At 41.5% G+C, this 16,541-nt stretch overlaps 1 protein-coding gene across 1 annotated transcript in view; it reads right to left on the bottom strand.

The window, feature by feature from the left end:
• The window catches only part of xylt1 (xylosyltransferase I), an 80,646-nt gene that overhangs the window by 3,225 nt on the left and 60,880 nt on the right, over positions 1-16,541 (bottom strand). Inside the window, exons 8-10 of the mRNA XM_004538933.5 lie at positions 14,758-15,023; positions 9,988-10,186; positions 4,092-4,425 (exon numbers count right to left, since the gene is read on the bottom strand). Of these exons, the coding sequence (XP_004538990.1) occupies positions 4,092-4,425; positions 9,988-10,186; positions 14,758-15,023 (799 nt within the window). The remainder of the gene's footprint in view (positions 1-4,091; positions 4,426-9,987; positions 10,187-14,757; positions 15,024-16,541) is intronic.

The raw sequence follows: 16,541 nt of genomic DNA, 5'->3' as shown, positions 1-16,541 counted from the left end.
AAAAGTTGGGCATGGAGAAAAGGGGGAAAAGGGAAAAAGTACAATATCAAAGAAGTGAATGTGACTTTCTTTCTTATTATCTTAAAAGTGTAAATTGGATGCTTGCATTGATTTTTTTTTTTTTTTACAACTGGACCCTCTAAATCTTCTCTTTTGATGTGGTTTGTTAGGCTACTGCAGTGCTGACTTTCTGGAAACAGTGAGAAATATTCAAGACATGAAGTCATCCTTTCTTCCCATGACGGTTATGCGCTGAAGGAAGATGGTAAACATAGACAGAACTTCTCCTTAAAACACCCTCTCCACCCTGAGCTCCAGTGAAGCTTTAAATTCCTCACTGCCACTCTAACTGGGGTGCTAGCCATCCCTTCTAACACAAGCTTCCTCTCATCCAGATGTTAGCAGACTTCAGCACTTTTTGCACACTGATGACAGAAAGATGCAGTCTGACATGGCAGTGGCCAACCAATGCCAGCCAGCTTTGTGGCAGCAGCGTGCAGTATGAAGTCATGCATCTGTGTAGAGTTTTTGTATATGCATGCGTCTGCTGCTCGCTCTCTTTGCGCATGGAAGGCCACATCGTAAAGTTTGACTGGCACACCATTTAGGAGGGAAACCTGATGTCAGCCATGGCAATAAATTATATGTGGACTCATGAAATAGCTAATAACCAAAGAACACATTACAACACACATCAAGAAAAACAAAAACAAGATTATTACATAATAACTATAAATTAAACACAAACATTATTAACTTAGCGGGTCTAATAATTATGTAGCCTTACGTTATAAATTTTAAAGACAACTTTATTTTCCGTCAGCCACTTCGGGTGATGCATCAGTTAAAGACAAATGTCCAGATCCAAAGTAAGCTAAAGAGATGCCCCACATCGCTCCCCACGTCCAACACTAACTAATAATATTTCATATTTACAGCATATTGATGCACTGAATTTCTGCTTGCAGTTTCACAGCTGACATGTTTATCTGTAGCAGACTCGATGTAAACACATGACCTTGTAGTACCATATCACCCCATTAGAGCACTTTGCTCTCGCACTGCAGGCGTACTTGTTGTTCCTCGAGTATTTAAAAGTAGAATGGGAGGCAGAGCCTTCAGTTTTCAGGCCCCTCTTCTGTGGAACCAGCTTCCAGTTTGAATTGAGCAGACAGACACTATCTCTACTTTTAAGATTAGGCTTAAAACTTTCCTTTTTGCTAAAGCATATAGTTAGGGCTGGACCAGGTGACCCTGAATCCTCCCTCAGTTATGCTGCAATAGGTGTAGGCTGCTGGGAGATTCCCATGATGCATTGAGTTTTTCCTTTTCAGTCACCTTTCTCACTCACTATGTGTTAATAGACCTCTCTGCATTGAATCGTACTTGTTATTAACCTCTGTCTCTCTTCCACAGCATGTCTTTATCCTGTTTTCCTTCTCTCTCCCCAACCAGTCATAGCAGATGGCCCCGCCCCTCCCTGAGCCTGGTTCTGCTGGAGGTTTCTTCTTGTTAAAAGGGAGTTTTTCCTTCCCACTGTCGCCAAAGTGCTTGCTCATAGGGGGTCATATGATTGTTGGGTTTTTCTCTGTATGTATTATTGTAGGGTCTACCTTATAATATAAAGCACCTCGAGGCGACTGTTGTGATTTGGCGCTATATAAAGAAAATTGAATTGAATTGAATGTTGTATAAGAGGAAATGAGAATGTAAGTGAAGTGATTCAAAAATGTCAGCTTTACCACAATCTTTATATTAATCTTTAGTCTGCTACAAATTACAGTAAAAGTTACAGTAAGCTGTGTCCTGCCACAAAGTACGGCTATAGCAGAAAAATTAAAGCAGCTTTTCTTTGATGTCCATGGATATTTTACTTTAAACCAAAATTTTCATGGTTCCCCGCTTTAAAGTATCTAATCAGAGTTTAAAAAGTGCTCGATCCTTCTGAGAGAGCTCTTTCAGCTCCCAGCCCAACTTAATGTGTATAGCTGGCTTGCAATATTAGACACATTTATTCAAGTGCAAGTGTAATCTTTGTATCGTACTGAATATTTCTGCTTCACTGCATTGACTGTATATTTTACTTTTTACTATCTTACACTTACCTGATAGCTGGAATCAATGGTTACTTTATTACCGAATCCTATATTTAAGTTTTAATAAGCTAAATGTATTGAAAAAAACAAAAACCTAAAAACCTGTGTTGACCATTAACATAGCTTTGTCTGTTCTGTTTCATGTCTCACTTATAATAGATTCTTAAAATAAGTGCTTTTAAAAATAGAAACAGAAACTGCAGATTTAGAAAAAATATTAAATAGATTTTTTTAGGTTAAAAATACAACAAATACAATGTTTCAATGTTACTTTAAGGAAAGAAAAAAAAAAATCCAAAATTCAAAATACCTGGGAGCATTGTGGTATTTACTATTTCTTGATGCACTGTAACAGAGGTTCAGTGTGTAACTGTAAGAAGGCCCTTTGTTTTGGACAAAAAGACTGAGCTCACGCAGCAGCCCTTTCTATCCATACATCAGTAGAAACATAACTGCATAATGCACAGTGATTTAAAAAAAAACATCTAACCGTGATATTTATAATATCACCATTTTTTATTAATATTCCTCTTATTCTTGTAGCCAGTGTGCCACAGAGATTCAGGTGAAAAATAAAAAATGCCATGTGCTGTTCCCCTTTATCATTAAAAAGCTCAGTGAAATTATTAAACAGTGAAAGACATGATTATGCCAAAGCTGGCGTCTCAGCTCTCATGTGACTTTCAAAGCAACTTGGCTGCTTATGGATTACAAGACTGCAGTGCTGCCCCTTATCCATGCTGACTGATTGATTTAATTGTGTCACTGTTTTCGGAGGGCTAAGTGCACTGTTGTTTAACACTCTGCTTAGTATGTATGAGCAGCTCGCTGGGTTATTAGGGTTGACTTGATGACAAATAACCAGGGTCTACCGAGGCCCAGAGGCTTGATTAGAAAGGGCATCGCTGCAAATGCAAGGCTGTGTGCATTTGTGTGCGTGCCTGTGCAGACATTTCGAAACACCTAAATCAGCAATCGCTTCTTTTAGACGTGACCTGTTGTGTAAAGAGTGCGATATAAAACTGATCCCATTCAGTCCTTTGAGCTGATATTGTCATGTGGGAATCACTGCAGAAATTTAAAAAAAGGACACTTAAGAAAATTCATGAAGACTGATTTTTATCAAAGTGATCTCATCAGTTCTGCTTGATTATTATTATTATTTTAAAAGCACAATGAGCTTCGTGGACCATATTCTTAAAGCCAGCTTATATCAGCTGATTTCTACACTTTCACGCATCCAATTGGCAGATCTCATGTAAGGCTGCCTATTAACCTTGCTTTAATCTGCCTGTGATTGTTCCACATGTATAAGCCCCTTTACAAGCCACTTCCACAGCAATTCTGCCTGTCGTACTGCGTATGACTCAATCTGTTGTGACTGATGCCTGCTTTGTTCGGTATGAACATGTTGCTTCTGGTCTCTTCACCTCTGGCCTTCCATGGATGCATAAATAAGTGTAAGGAGGTTCCACAAAAGAGCCAAACTCCTGACTAAAATTGGACTTTTAGGGCTCTCTGAGACTCGGTACGTCGACTTCATAAAATGTTCATCGCCAAGCAACTACAGATGTCCTTTGAAACATAAAGTAAAGTATGACAGTATAATGACAGAAAACCCAGAAAACACACCACAAAATTACTACCCAAGTCTTTTTTATGACACGGTTTCACAAAGACTCAATATTATATGCATCACAAACTGTGGTGCTGTATTGAATTGCACTTTCAAGGTCCATAAAGTAATTGCAGAGCTTCCACTAAACCTCCACGAGCAGAGAAATGTTTGACATTTAGAAAAACACCCTTTGTATTTTTTTTTTGATGAATGGTCATCTTTTGTTGAGGAATAGCACATCAGTGCAATATGCTTAGTAAGGCTACTTTTGCAAATAACACAATCAATAGTAATTTTATGCTAAAGCTGAAACAAATGGCAAGTGCTACTTATACATGAGCCTTCTACCACAGAGACAACTTGAATCTCTTTCTCACCTTGTCGTATGGGCTGGTGTTTGTTATAAGCCAACGGGGCAATGAGGAAGCGCATCTCCGCTACAGGACTCCAGTGATGCAGGATGCGGACGTTCCACACACCGGGCCGCAGAGGCTGGTTGAGCGGTGGGCGATAGTGGGTAAACTCGGCGCTTGCATCAATCAAAATGTCATAAGTGGCTGCGATGACGTTGGTAGGGTCGATCCACACAACCGTGACGGTGACATTCGGCCCTTTAACCCACTTCTGCATGCCCACCGTCTCATCCATGGGACCCATTAGGCCGCCAAAGTTTCTGAAAATGCGTTCTTTGGCATCCCATTCTGTCCCGATCTGCCCCAGAAGAGAAAGAATAGGCACGTGAGTTGGTGATAGGCTGGGGTGAGAACAAAGACAAGCAGAGAGATTACAGCAAAAACGCACAGGAGCTGCTGCAACACATTAAAAACATTTAAGTGGGGGAAATGGTTTGTTATTCATAAAAATGCAAAAGGCAACGACCTTTTTCAACTTTTCTGGACAGTTTAAAATATTGCAGGGAGTAATGTGCAGCCTCTCACTGCAGGTGTGAGGCTGCAGCGAGGTAACCAACTCCCTTTCATAGTGCTCCTGTGCTGTTTTGCAGTAATGACACACCATCACTGTTGCTCACAGAATGATGAAAAAGCTAATTACAGATTGAGTCTTTATTTAAAAAACAAAACATTTTGATATAATGGCCACCGAATTCTGTAACCTGTTGTCAATATATCAACTAGTTGAGTGATATCTCAACTATGTTATCATAGGGAGTCATTTAAAGTATGCATTTTTTATTTAAAAGCCCTGCACTTCAGCCCTACTCTCAACACAGCTGTTATATACTATTTTAATCTGCAAAAGCTGACAAGTCTGATTCTTCTGACAAGCACTTTTAAGTAAATTTGGCTACAGTTTTGCTATTATGACTGACTCTATGAGGCTAAGGAGTCATGCTGAAAAAAGATATCTCAAAGGGGTGAAAACCAAACGCACTCCCGTTTCACACAAAGACAAAATCAGAAGGCAGTGAACACCAACACCAGTGTGAACACTATTTGTCTCAAACAGAAACAACAGTGGAGATTATTAAAACCCTAAATAAGTAAAAAATCTCAAATAGAGGAAGACAGATTATATGCAGAGACAGGGAACTGCAGCTTTTTGACGGATAAAAAAAGCATCTAGGGAGAAAAGCTCAATAAAAACTGGGTTTCAATGCTTCCACAAAATCAGAGAAAGCGCTTTTCTTTGCGTGAATTTTGAGATAAATAAATTTAACAAACTGTAGCAGTAAGTCAAATATATCTTTGGCGAGTTAGGAGACATACAGTGCCTCTGGCTGCAGAAGCTGCCAGCCTGCAAAACACTGGAGGGCTGCCAATGGAACAATGAGCCACTTTAAGATTATAATGTCCTCTAAGCTTACATAATTAACATTTAGAATACACATGTTTGCAGGTTATTGGTTATGTCTTTCTAACTTATATTTTGCCAAAAGTCCCGCTACAAAACATCCCGCAATAAGAAAGAACAAACGAGATCCAGCGGTAAGACAGACAAATCATAACAATAGGAACACAATTACAGTAATTGTGTTTAATATCTTTGCTGTGGTCAACTTAAAAAAGTAATCTAAATTGCAAAACTGTGAGACAGAGTGATAGAGAGGGAGACACACACACACACACACACACACACACACACACACACACACACACACACACACACACACACACACAGGCTCTGACAATAAAAGATGTCTAGGGTGTTTGCAGAAATGTGAGAGGGATGGCGGCTTTAAGAAGCGCTCATCCTTACAATAGTAGCTGATTAACACAGCCTCACCCAGCCGGACGATCAATGCCTGACTGGAATTGACTCTGCATTAGGTCCTCTGAGAACTGCGATTACCATGTACAGTATAAATAGACACCACTTGCATAAATGAGACACGCACAGAAACAGTGTGTGTTTTGTCATCAGTTAAAACACACCTCACTTTCCTCTCAATTATTGGACTGACCTCTGCCATATCTGCCCCTTGGACCTTGCCCCTTAAATTACTAATCAGCTCTCTTGTCCTGCACCTCTGTAGCTCATTACTTTATTCAATACTGATTCGCTAATGCACACTAACGCTCATATGGCTAGCAACACTCTCCTTCAAGGCCCCAGGAGGAAGTTAAAAGGAGCAGTTGGAGAGAAATAACACTGTTTTCCACTACCAGGAAACTTGCAGATGGCTGTCTAAACTGAGCTGTAAGAAGAAGATTGTGACAGTGTTCACGTGCCTAGAGGGGAACCCTCTGAGACCTGCTTCTAGTTCTTGCAGTTTATTGAGCATCTACTATGCGCAATATAAAATATGCACATCTGCATTCCAAGTTGCATTTTTTTCTAAGCCGTTTCAGGTCAGACGAGTGGGCAGTCTCCTTCCACAGACTTCTGTACCAAGTTAATAAGATGCACAGGCAACTTGCCTGACTGCTGTCTGGCCTCATGACCAAAGGTCAGGGTCTATCCTGGTTACAACAGAAATACTGGACAGAAGGCCATTTTTACCACAAAAGTGTAAAAAAAAAAAAAAAGTATTGAGATGTAACTTTAACACGTACCACCCACAAAAACAGTTTTGCAATCCAAACAAACTCTTCTAGGAGGACGAATACACCCTAACGCATCACAAAAACTGCTCAGTAACACAAACAAGGCCTCACGGCCTTCAAACTCCCCAGATATTAATCCAATACAGCATCAGTTGGATGTGCCGGAACATGGACGATCCTTTGCCAACATCCCGAGGCCAGACACCACACTACAAGCCAGAACTACTTAACATTAGGCTTGTTTTAATGTTGTGACTGCTTGGTGTATAAACTGATCTGCTGTTTATTTATACAGAACACTTGAGGTCTTTTTGCAAAGACATGGCAGTGTTTTAACAATAGCAAAAGTTGGCTGGAACATTTTAACTACATTCATTTTATTGTTTTAAAGACTGCAATTATTGTTTTCCACTAACATATTTCTCTCCTGGTGATGACGTTCAAGGTATATCTGTGGATAAGAGATGGAACCAGTACCAGAAAACTCTTCCTTCGAGTATGAAAATAGGTCGAACAGGGATTAACTTCCTGCCTACTTCAGCCTATAGCTTACGATGACCTCCACACTCAACCTGTCCCTTGGTGCTCCTACCCTATAAGCTTTGGCTTAAGACCAACACTCAATCAAGGCTTATGAGTGCTAACCAAGTCAGGGGCTCACGACCTTCTTTCGCTTATAGCTGTACTTAGAAGAACACGCTTAGGTGGAACAAATGCTGATCTGGCAACCTCATTGTGGCTCTACGCTCTTTGTCCAATTACTACATTTTTCTACCAGTCTGTTCACTCACACTTTCCACCCAATTGGACCATTTATTCAGATTTTCCGCTCTTAACCAGCAATTACTAACAGCCTCTGCTACGTTTGAAACATTTAGCCCTCATTTATCGTCTGCTGTTGACCTGACAAAAAACAAAAATAAAAAAAACTTGATAATAACCTGGATTACTTTTCCCAAATTCATTGTTCACCATTATTACCTGTATTACTTGTTTCATGCTCTGTACCTGACTTAACAGAACGCATAAAACACTCTATTTCATAATCCAGCTACAGTTCATTTTTTCTCTGTGACCCAGTAACCCTGTAAACCTCTTCTCCATGTCATCGGGCAGTCGGTGCCTATAGTTTGACACTTCCATTAAATAAGTCTGGTCAGTTTTATCAAGCAAGGTCATGGACAGTCCCACTCTACATCTGGGCCTGCTTAAAAACATAGGGCACAAATGCCCCTTGAGGCTGCATTTGCAGGCTTATTAGGGACACTTTTTGGAGTGGTAATCAAATACAGGTGTCTACTAGCAGCACCAGAGGACTCTCCGGGGGCACACATTACGCTACCGAGGCAAGATGGAAGGACCCTAATAAACATGCACAGTGATGCAATGAGTAGAAAACAAGAGAAAACAAGACAATTTCTGTTATAAAAGCACAAACTGGAGTTATTCTTGGACATGTTTTTCTGGAGCTAAACGTTTCTAGACGTTATCCAAAAAAAGAAAAATGCAAACATCTGACACGAATGGGACAATAAATGATTTGTGCTATTGTGAGAATAGTCCATGTACCAGTCCAGTAAATTTAAAGGTAGTTACATCATTGTCCAAATTTCATGTGTGGAAGAAAAAGCAGAGTGGGATGAGGCCGGATGAAACCCACGCAAACAAAGGAAGCACATGCAAACTCCACACCAGATGTCCACCTTCTTGCTGTGGACATCTGGACAAGCTGCCAGTCTATTGCAGGAGTGACACAGACATCTGTCCACTCACATCTACAATGAGTTTAAAGTCTATCAGCTAACTAAACACCTACATGTCTTTGGGACGTAACGGGAATAATGGAGAGAATGGGAAGCGCTCCACAAAGAAAGGTCCCAGCTGTTTCAAGCTAAAATGCTCAAAAATGCATACACTTTGTCAGAAGCATTACTCTTGCTTTTCTACATTGTATTCTGTTACATTACATCATAATATGTTGCTACTCTTTTTTCCTCCCATGTATGTCCACATAAATTATCTAGACTGTGGTGGAATGAGGACGTAATCTTCAGTTAAAGTTAGTCATGGTGCTGTAGGATTTATGCACAGCTTAAAATGCCTCTCAATGTCAAATCTGACTTGAGGTGAAATACTGGTTTTTAATGTGCAGGTTTTAAGCGGTCCTGTACTAAAGTGCTGTAAAAAAGGCCTATAAAGGCAGCAACAGGGGAGTGAAAAGACATATCTGTCTTTCTTTATATCCAAAGGAGGACAAGGAAACCATTGTTAAGCCAACCATATGGTTTATCTAGCAAACCCCAGTATATAGCTATAGCATAATGGTCCATATCTACAAATTTGAGAAAAGGCAGTGCGCTGCTGCAGCTACGCCGTGCTGTCGTCTTGTATTTTGAATGACAGATGGACAAACTGATTGACTGACAGCCACTACACAGTGCTAGACAGAGAATGTTTTCTCAGGCTGAGCATTCAGATAAAAGCCACAGCTCACATCACTTCTCTGTCACTCACGGTTTCATAGGTTAGACAGACAAACAGGGCTTAGCAAGAGGGAGCCACACGTCGGCCGGGCGTCTGCATCCCTTCGTGTTCAGAATGAGAGCGCCGCAAAAGGTCGAACGTGGTCAAAGTGTATCCAGGTGCACGAGCATTGTCCGCGGGCACAAACAAATTTGTTCGCAAATTTGTTGACATTTCTGCCTCCTACTAAAGCTCTGCACGATAAAAGCAGAGAAAAAGGTCAATTTGCATTCACTCAGTTAATTTTGTCCTTTTTAAAAAGACACTCTGTGGCTGTCACATCACAGCCGAGCGGCTGTATCCTAAACAGGCGTTGTGGTAAACAGAAACACACATTAACATAACAAGACAATCAAGGGAAGCATTCCAGTGTGAAGGTGAGAAGACGTTCTATTAGGAAACAACAAATAAGCAGCACATGAAGCGCTCATCCCTGTAAACTGGGATGAATTCAATCAATTTACATTTTACAAGGCCATTACAGGCACCAGTTTAATTGTGTGGAGATGCGCTGCTATGAGTCTTGGCAAGGGCGATATATGAGGTCACCATGGCAATGAGCTGTATATCTCACCTCTAATTATATGCTGAGGAGTGTGTTTTTGCTGTGTGCTGCTCAGAGTTTTAATGGAACTCATTTTCTGACATTGGCAGCAGCTGACTGATTGTTTTGTGACTCACGCCAAACAAGCGAATTCAAATTAAAAATGAATGCAAGGGCATGCAGACTAATATGCTGACTCACCTCTGCGAACTGCAACCTGCTGAATGTGCTCGTAGGAGGAGTGGTTAACTTGAAGTTCTTTGTGGGTGCCACCCAGGTCTCCATGGTCTCCAGCTTGCTTGTTGCCAGGTTAGTAGCATGGTGCTTGACCAGATAGCCCTGGAACTGGTCTGACTGGAAGTAGAGATGCACTGATACTGGGTGGCCCATGGGGAAATACCTGATGGAGCGTTGAGAAAATGAGAATCCATTAGCAAACCCGATACCTTCTGACCTACCTACTTGACGGTGCTGCTTTTCAGAGCTGATACTGTAAGGAGAGGAGAATATCAAGATTCATGTGGATAAGGTCTGGGGGGCCTTGGACATGCTAATGTGGCTGGATGCTAATGAATGCTTCCCGTGAAGGTTAGTGGAGAGTCAATGTGCTGTGTGATTGTGTGACACGGCCGACATTAATTCAATGACCTTTAACAGAAATCCAATTGGTAAAAGACATGTGTCAACTAGGCAGATAATTCCCAAACCGCACTGCTTGCGAGTTGCTGTGTCCACACTTTGTGGGTTCATGACTGCTGCTGCAGTAGATCTCAGATCAGATATGAACTTCTGAGTAAACAACAAAGTTTCTTGTGCTACAATGTGCTGGTTGCTTTAACATGTGCTCTGAAGTGGAAGGGATGGCATTAAGAAGGCACGTGACAGGCGGCACCACAGTGGTCTGAAAATTACAGAATAGTCATGGGCTGCATTGGCAGCATATTCAGATTAGTCACAGATGCGCGCGCGCACACACACACACACACACACACACACACACACACACACACGAACAAAACCCAACTAAAGCATTACAAGACAGCTGAACAAAGTTGAACTGGGTCATCCAGTCAGCTGAAGCTGAATAAAGGTCTTGCCCCTCTGATTAGTCTGTTGTTTATTTGTGTGTGTCGCTTCATACGTGACAGAGGGTCTGCCCTCAGGGCAGCCAGCCGGAGTGACTTCTGGAAAAACAAAAAAGGGGCCAGGGCAGGCACTGCTGGGGAGCACGCTGCAGCTGCTCTCTGCACACGTCCTGAGTCCTTCTCGCCCAGATTTCTCATCCTTCTGCTTCCTTAAACTCCTCTTTATTCCTCCTTTTTGGTTGCACAGCTTAACACACACAAACGCACATCCACGCACTGTTTCTCCCTGCTCCCCTGTGCCTATGGCCTCATCAGTATTCCAGTAAAGGACCAGGAGTCAACCCGTCCTGGTAAATGCTACCCTGACAAGCAGAACAGCAAATATTTACACTCACAAGAATAGCCTTGCACACTCCCTCCACTCCAGCTCCTTTTCCCCGAGTCTTTCTCTTTTTCTCCTCTTCTACATTTTCACACCTGCTTTTTCCTCCCTTCCCCTCATCGCTCTTCTTCCTTCATTCTGCTTTCTGTCCCATCTTTCCCAAAAGAGACGTGGCTGCCAGTGTGAGAAGCAGAGAGCAGGGGGCAAGGGCGTAGCCTGCACAGAAGCTCCATTCAGGCTTTTACTCCACAATCTCTCCAATTGAGTCACAGCAGGCTGCTAAAAGAGCCAAATCACTCTCTGTGTCCATTTTTCTCTCTCTCTGCTGCTCAGGTCTCACAATGAAGTTGACCCATCCATCTGTTGGTAGCACATCTGAATTTGAAATGCATGCAAAACACGTGGCCACACACACACAAACACATTCACACACGCACACCATATGTGAGCAGACTCGAGACATCACACCGACACTTGAAAAAGATATATTTTCAAATGTGAGCTTTGCTGGGGCTCGCTTTAAGCAAAAACGTGATCAGCTTTAATTACTCAGCTCACGAACTAAATTACAGATCAATAAAACTTAAACAGGACAGCTCCAGGCAGGCCTTGCAGAGTGCCAGCACACACATTGTGTGTTTAATTATTACGTTAATAAACCACAGAGTGGTGGAATTACAAAAATCACAAGCAAGCGATTCAGCTGGAAACACTTATGTGACGTAAAACACAAAAGACAAGCGAGGACTGTGAGACCAAGCACTAAGTTATGACATCATATGACGCTATGGAAAATTAAGACCACATTATGAGACTAAAATATCACATCATAACATTTCACACAGCATATCATGTACATGTTCTTTAGGCCCAGCCTGCCTCTCTGATGTGTTATCACTACATAAAAATCAAAGTGAAACACATTTAACACATTTAACATATTTAATGTGCTAAACAAAGAATATTTTTTTCAATATTTCTATTGCTGTCTTTAGTAATCAAAGTGGATAAATGCACATTGTTGCATTTAACACAGTTTTGTACATAAAATGCAGACAGATTATCAATATTCTAATATCGTCAGGTATATACCTTCAAGACTTTGTTACATGTTTTGTATTTACTGTACAGCAGACATATTTAATTTAAAAAACATATATCTTCCCAGTGGTGAAAAGGTGCTGTGAGGATTCCGGGATTACCTCAAAGTGGTTTAGTGTGGTTAAAAAACCTACTGCGTTTTTCAAAGATAGCCAGGTAGAGGTGTTGTCATGCCTCTAATGCAATGCTAATACATGAAAGGTACAACCTGGGACTAATGTTGGGTAAGATTCCAGGTTTACTTTTTTCTAATCCTGTCACTCACTGTGGAAAAAACACACCAGCGGTTACTGTAAAGAAAACCGTCTGTTGTGCTTGTGGTAATTCAAGAAAGAACCCCACATACCAGCGTAATCACTCGTTTTCTCTAAGCTATCAATTATTTAAATGCAGGTACAAGTAGTCGAATAAGCTGAGTGAATAGATTTTTATTTTAGGGAAAATAAACACTTTACCGATGCTATTGTACTGACCTTTATTGCAGTATAATTTCAACCTGGATCCCTTGTTATTGTTAATGATGGCTAAAAACTGTGGGGTGTTGGGTATAAACTTTTCTGTCTTCTCTAGTGGGGCATGAAGGAAAAAGGTTTGACAACTCATGCCATCTGCTAATCAACAATATATACTAATCACAAGTTGCTCTCTGATGCATCCAGTGGACTATTAATGTGTGTGCGTGTTAGATAGAAAGCACTTGCATAGAAAGGACATAGAAAAAGAAAAGTGCTTGTATGAATGGGCGAATGAGGCAAGTTGTGTAAAATGCTTTGAGGGCTGAGATAGAGTAGAAAAGCGCTATATGACAAACAGTCTATTTACCATGTATGTTAACAGACACATTAACAGCATCAATTATGAGGCGCTTACCTAAACACAAACAAACCCACACTACACACACACATGCAGATATTTAAAGCATTTCTTTCTGTTTTCTTAATCTATGACCTCTGCCCTCTCAGTGATTGGAAACTAATATAAGTTGTGTGTTTGAAGCCTCTACTTTCTCTCGTTCGTGCAGACACACACACACGCACACCTGTCCCGTGCTCTAGCTCTCTATTTTAACAGATGCACAGTGTTTGAATAACAAGAGCTGTCGCCGCGAGATGGTTTTGAAGTTTGACTTTGAAACCATGCCTTCTTTCACTGCCTGGCTTTACCTACTAGATTTCACAGAACACCCACAATGCAGCGGGGCATCGGACGCCTTGCTATAGTGGGGACTTGCTTGTGAGGAGCAAACTATCTCAGCTCACATGCAGCGCGCGCCAGCTGAGGTAATGGCATTCGTGTTGCCTTCTTCCATCCATCCATCATCCATCCATTCGCTTCCGCTTATCCTTTTCAGGGTCGCGGGGGGCGCTGGAGCCTATCCCAGCTGTCATAGGGCGAGAGTTGCCTTCTTGACTTACTCTATAAACTGCAACTGAAACTGCCTTCGAAGACACCTGATGACTTTTGAAAGTTTCATGAGAGGAAACACAGACTGGCAGCTTGGATGACTCCCAACAAAAGCCACGACAGATCATATCGCCTTTTGCCACCATACGCTGTTCAAACAGCCTGCCTTCATGCTGTTTTCTATTATGTTTTTTTGTTCCTGGTCATGTGGGGCCAAGCTGTGTTAATGTTTGCTGACATCATTAAGATGTTGTAGGCGTTTGTTTCCTGGATGCACTGAGATACATGGGGCCTTGTGTCGCATGTACGCAAATTAGCAGTTTACGCTTCCCCTTTCTGTTCCACATTAGCATACTGAATTTGTGACTCTTTTGCATACAGGTCTCATCACTGTGCAAATAAACTAAACTGATGAAAGCATATGCTATTAAAAATCCTACTAAAAGACATGAAGCTGAAATGTTCCATTTGCCTGTTAAATATGAACGCATACTGTGGTTTTCCCTTTTAATTTAACCACACACTGTATGTTAACAGCACTCTGGAATTCATGCATTTCCACTAATTATACCCTAGCATAAAGGCCAGCTTTCAATGTTATGACCTATATAGCGTCATTATCTGACGGATAAATTGAGTGTCATATTGTGTTACAAGATGAATAGCATTACCCAGAGTTCCCAGTTGCTGACTGGTACTGTTCATTGTTATCTTATTTCCATGACATGTGATCTATGTGAGATAATGCATCAGCAGACAAACAAAAGGCTTTTGTATACTCTATGTTGTGGTTTCGTATACTACGTGTATGGCTTGCTTTTGACAGCAAAAGCAAACTTGAATGCACCTGTGGATGTAGGTGCAGGTGCGGCGTAATAATAATGATAATAAGTGCGTGTGGGTGTGGCTGGACAGAAGATCAAGGGCCTGAGAACTATTAGCATGCATACATGGACGTCTGCGGGGATTGTGCATTGTGCACATCTTCACTAAACTAACCTGCAGCTGTGATCCTTTGGGTTCCCCTGCAGCGAGGCGGCAGCCCTGGCCAGGCCCAGTCGTGAGAAAGCATGGTAGTACGTTAGCTGCGTGTCGGACAGGCTGGCCACGCCATCTGGCTCGTCGTACACGTTCTCCCAGTATGAGTTCAATGCCAGCGACCCCTGGGGAAATGGTCCAAACAGGTAGGCATCCAGCTGGTTCACTATCTCCTGGTTAACGCTGGCTTCGAACTTCCTGGCAAAGAAGGTGGGCCGCACTGTTTGCTGCAGGCAGAGAGAGCGTAGGAAGGTGGGGGGAGAGCAAAGCAAAGACGGATGAGATAAAGAGAAGAAAAAAAGGAGAAGATTAAGAAATGGTTGTGCGCCAGGACGTCAGCCGAACAAATGCGATGTGTGAGATATGTGAGGAAGTGACATGTGGGCAGGAAAGAGAATTAGATAGGAGGTAGTATAAAAGTGAGTGAAAGTAGCAGATAAAAATAGGGAAATCATTACCATATGGGTTTGTGAATTAATTATTATGTATTAAATCAAATATACTCTCTCCCAAGACTATCTCTCTATTTCATTCTTTTGCAGTACAAATGGTGTCCTGTACTTTAGCGGTTCCCAGCATCCTGGTCATTGCCCCACCAGGGATGTTAAGATAAACTGGAGGGTTTAGATGAGCTTAAAAGATTATCCCATTAATTTAACACCACAAAATCACCATAGACAAAAATGTCAAACCACAAATATAGTCTTTTCTTCCTCATCGGCTCTGGCGCTTATGTTACCCACAATGAAGCTCTGCTGCCAGTTGGCTGGAAATTTGACTGCGTAGCCTTGTAGCAGCTAATGTAGCCTCAAGTCATTGGCCTCAAGCTGCCACACAGTATTCTGGTAAATTCCTTTCTTTATTGACATTGACATAATTTAAATTTTTTCCCCCTGCAGTAACACAGCTTTATAAAAACAGTTTTCACATGATTGGTAATTTAGTACAAATCCAGACCTGTAAACAGACTTTGATGTGTAAAATAATCACACAGCTGCTTATAAGAACAAAAGAAACTAGAAAACATGTTATATTAACGCCTTATTTATTAATGCATATGATTAATGGACAAATAATCACTAAAAACACTGACATAAAACCCGTAGAAAACCTCACGCTGCTCCTGTGCACGTCACTTCACATCAGCAGATGATCCTACAAATTCTGAAACTTGTGAGGCAGAACAAGCAAATCCACCTGCACGCCAATAACACAGATGTTTAAAGGTTAATCACATTATGGTGCAATTGCTATTGATAGAAGGACTTTGGGTGCATCACTGGACTTGTAAGTCACTTAGGGTATCAGTATCAGACAGCTTCATTATAGTAACTACAGTCAATACTAGTAGACAAAGAAAAGCAAGAACTAGACACGAAGCTATACCCTATAAACATTTGCATGCTTTTCTTTAGTTATCCATTATTTGTCTTTTTCCTTATCAGTTCTTTGCATTAATCGCTCTGCCTAGAATCATCCACTCAAGCCACGTTGTATTTGTCCCTGCCACGCTGTTGGTTATGCAGCTGATGGTGCATCACGAAATCTGCCACCTTCACAGCCTGGCTTCCACACAAAGACATCTTTTAAGTCCTAGACACCAAACTATTCAACCGGCACCAAACACATCGGTGCTACTTGCTAAAAAAGGAGACCAAATCACGCTGTGGCACATTTCTGAGAGATGTGCTTTTTTCTCACAGAAACTGTTGGATGCTTGTGTGGCGTGGCAAAGTACCAGATGT

This window comes from Maylandia zebra, linkage group LG6 (genome assembly GCF_041146795.1).
Source record: "Maylandia zebra isolate NMK-2024a linkage group LG6, Mzebra_GT3a, whole genome shotgun sequence".
Lineage (NCBI taxonomy): Eukaryota > Metazoa > Chordata > Actinopteri > Cichliformes > Cichlidae > Maylandia > Maylandia zebra.
This window is presented reverse-complemented; position numbering and strand designations above follow the sequence as displayed.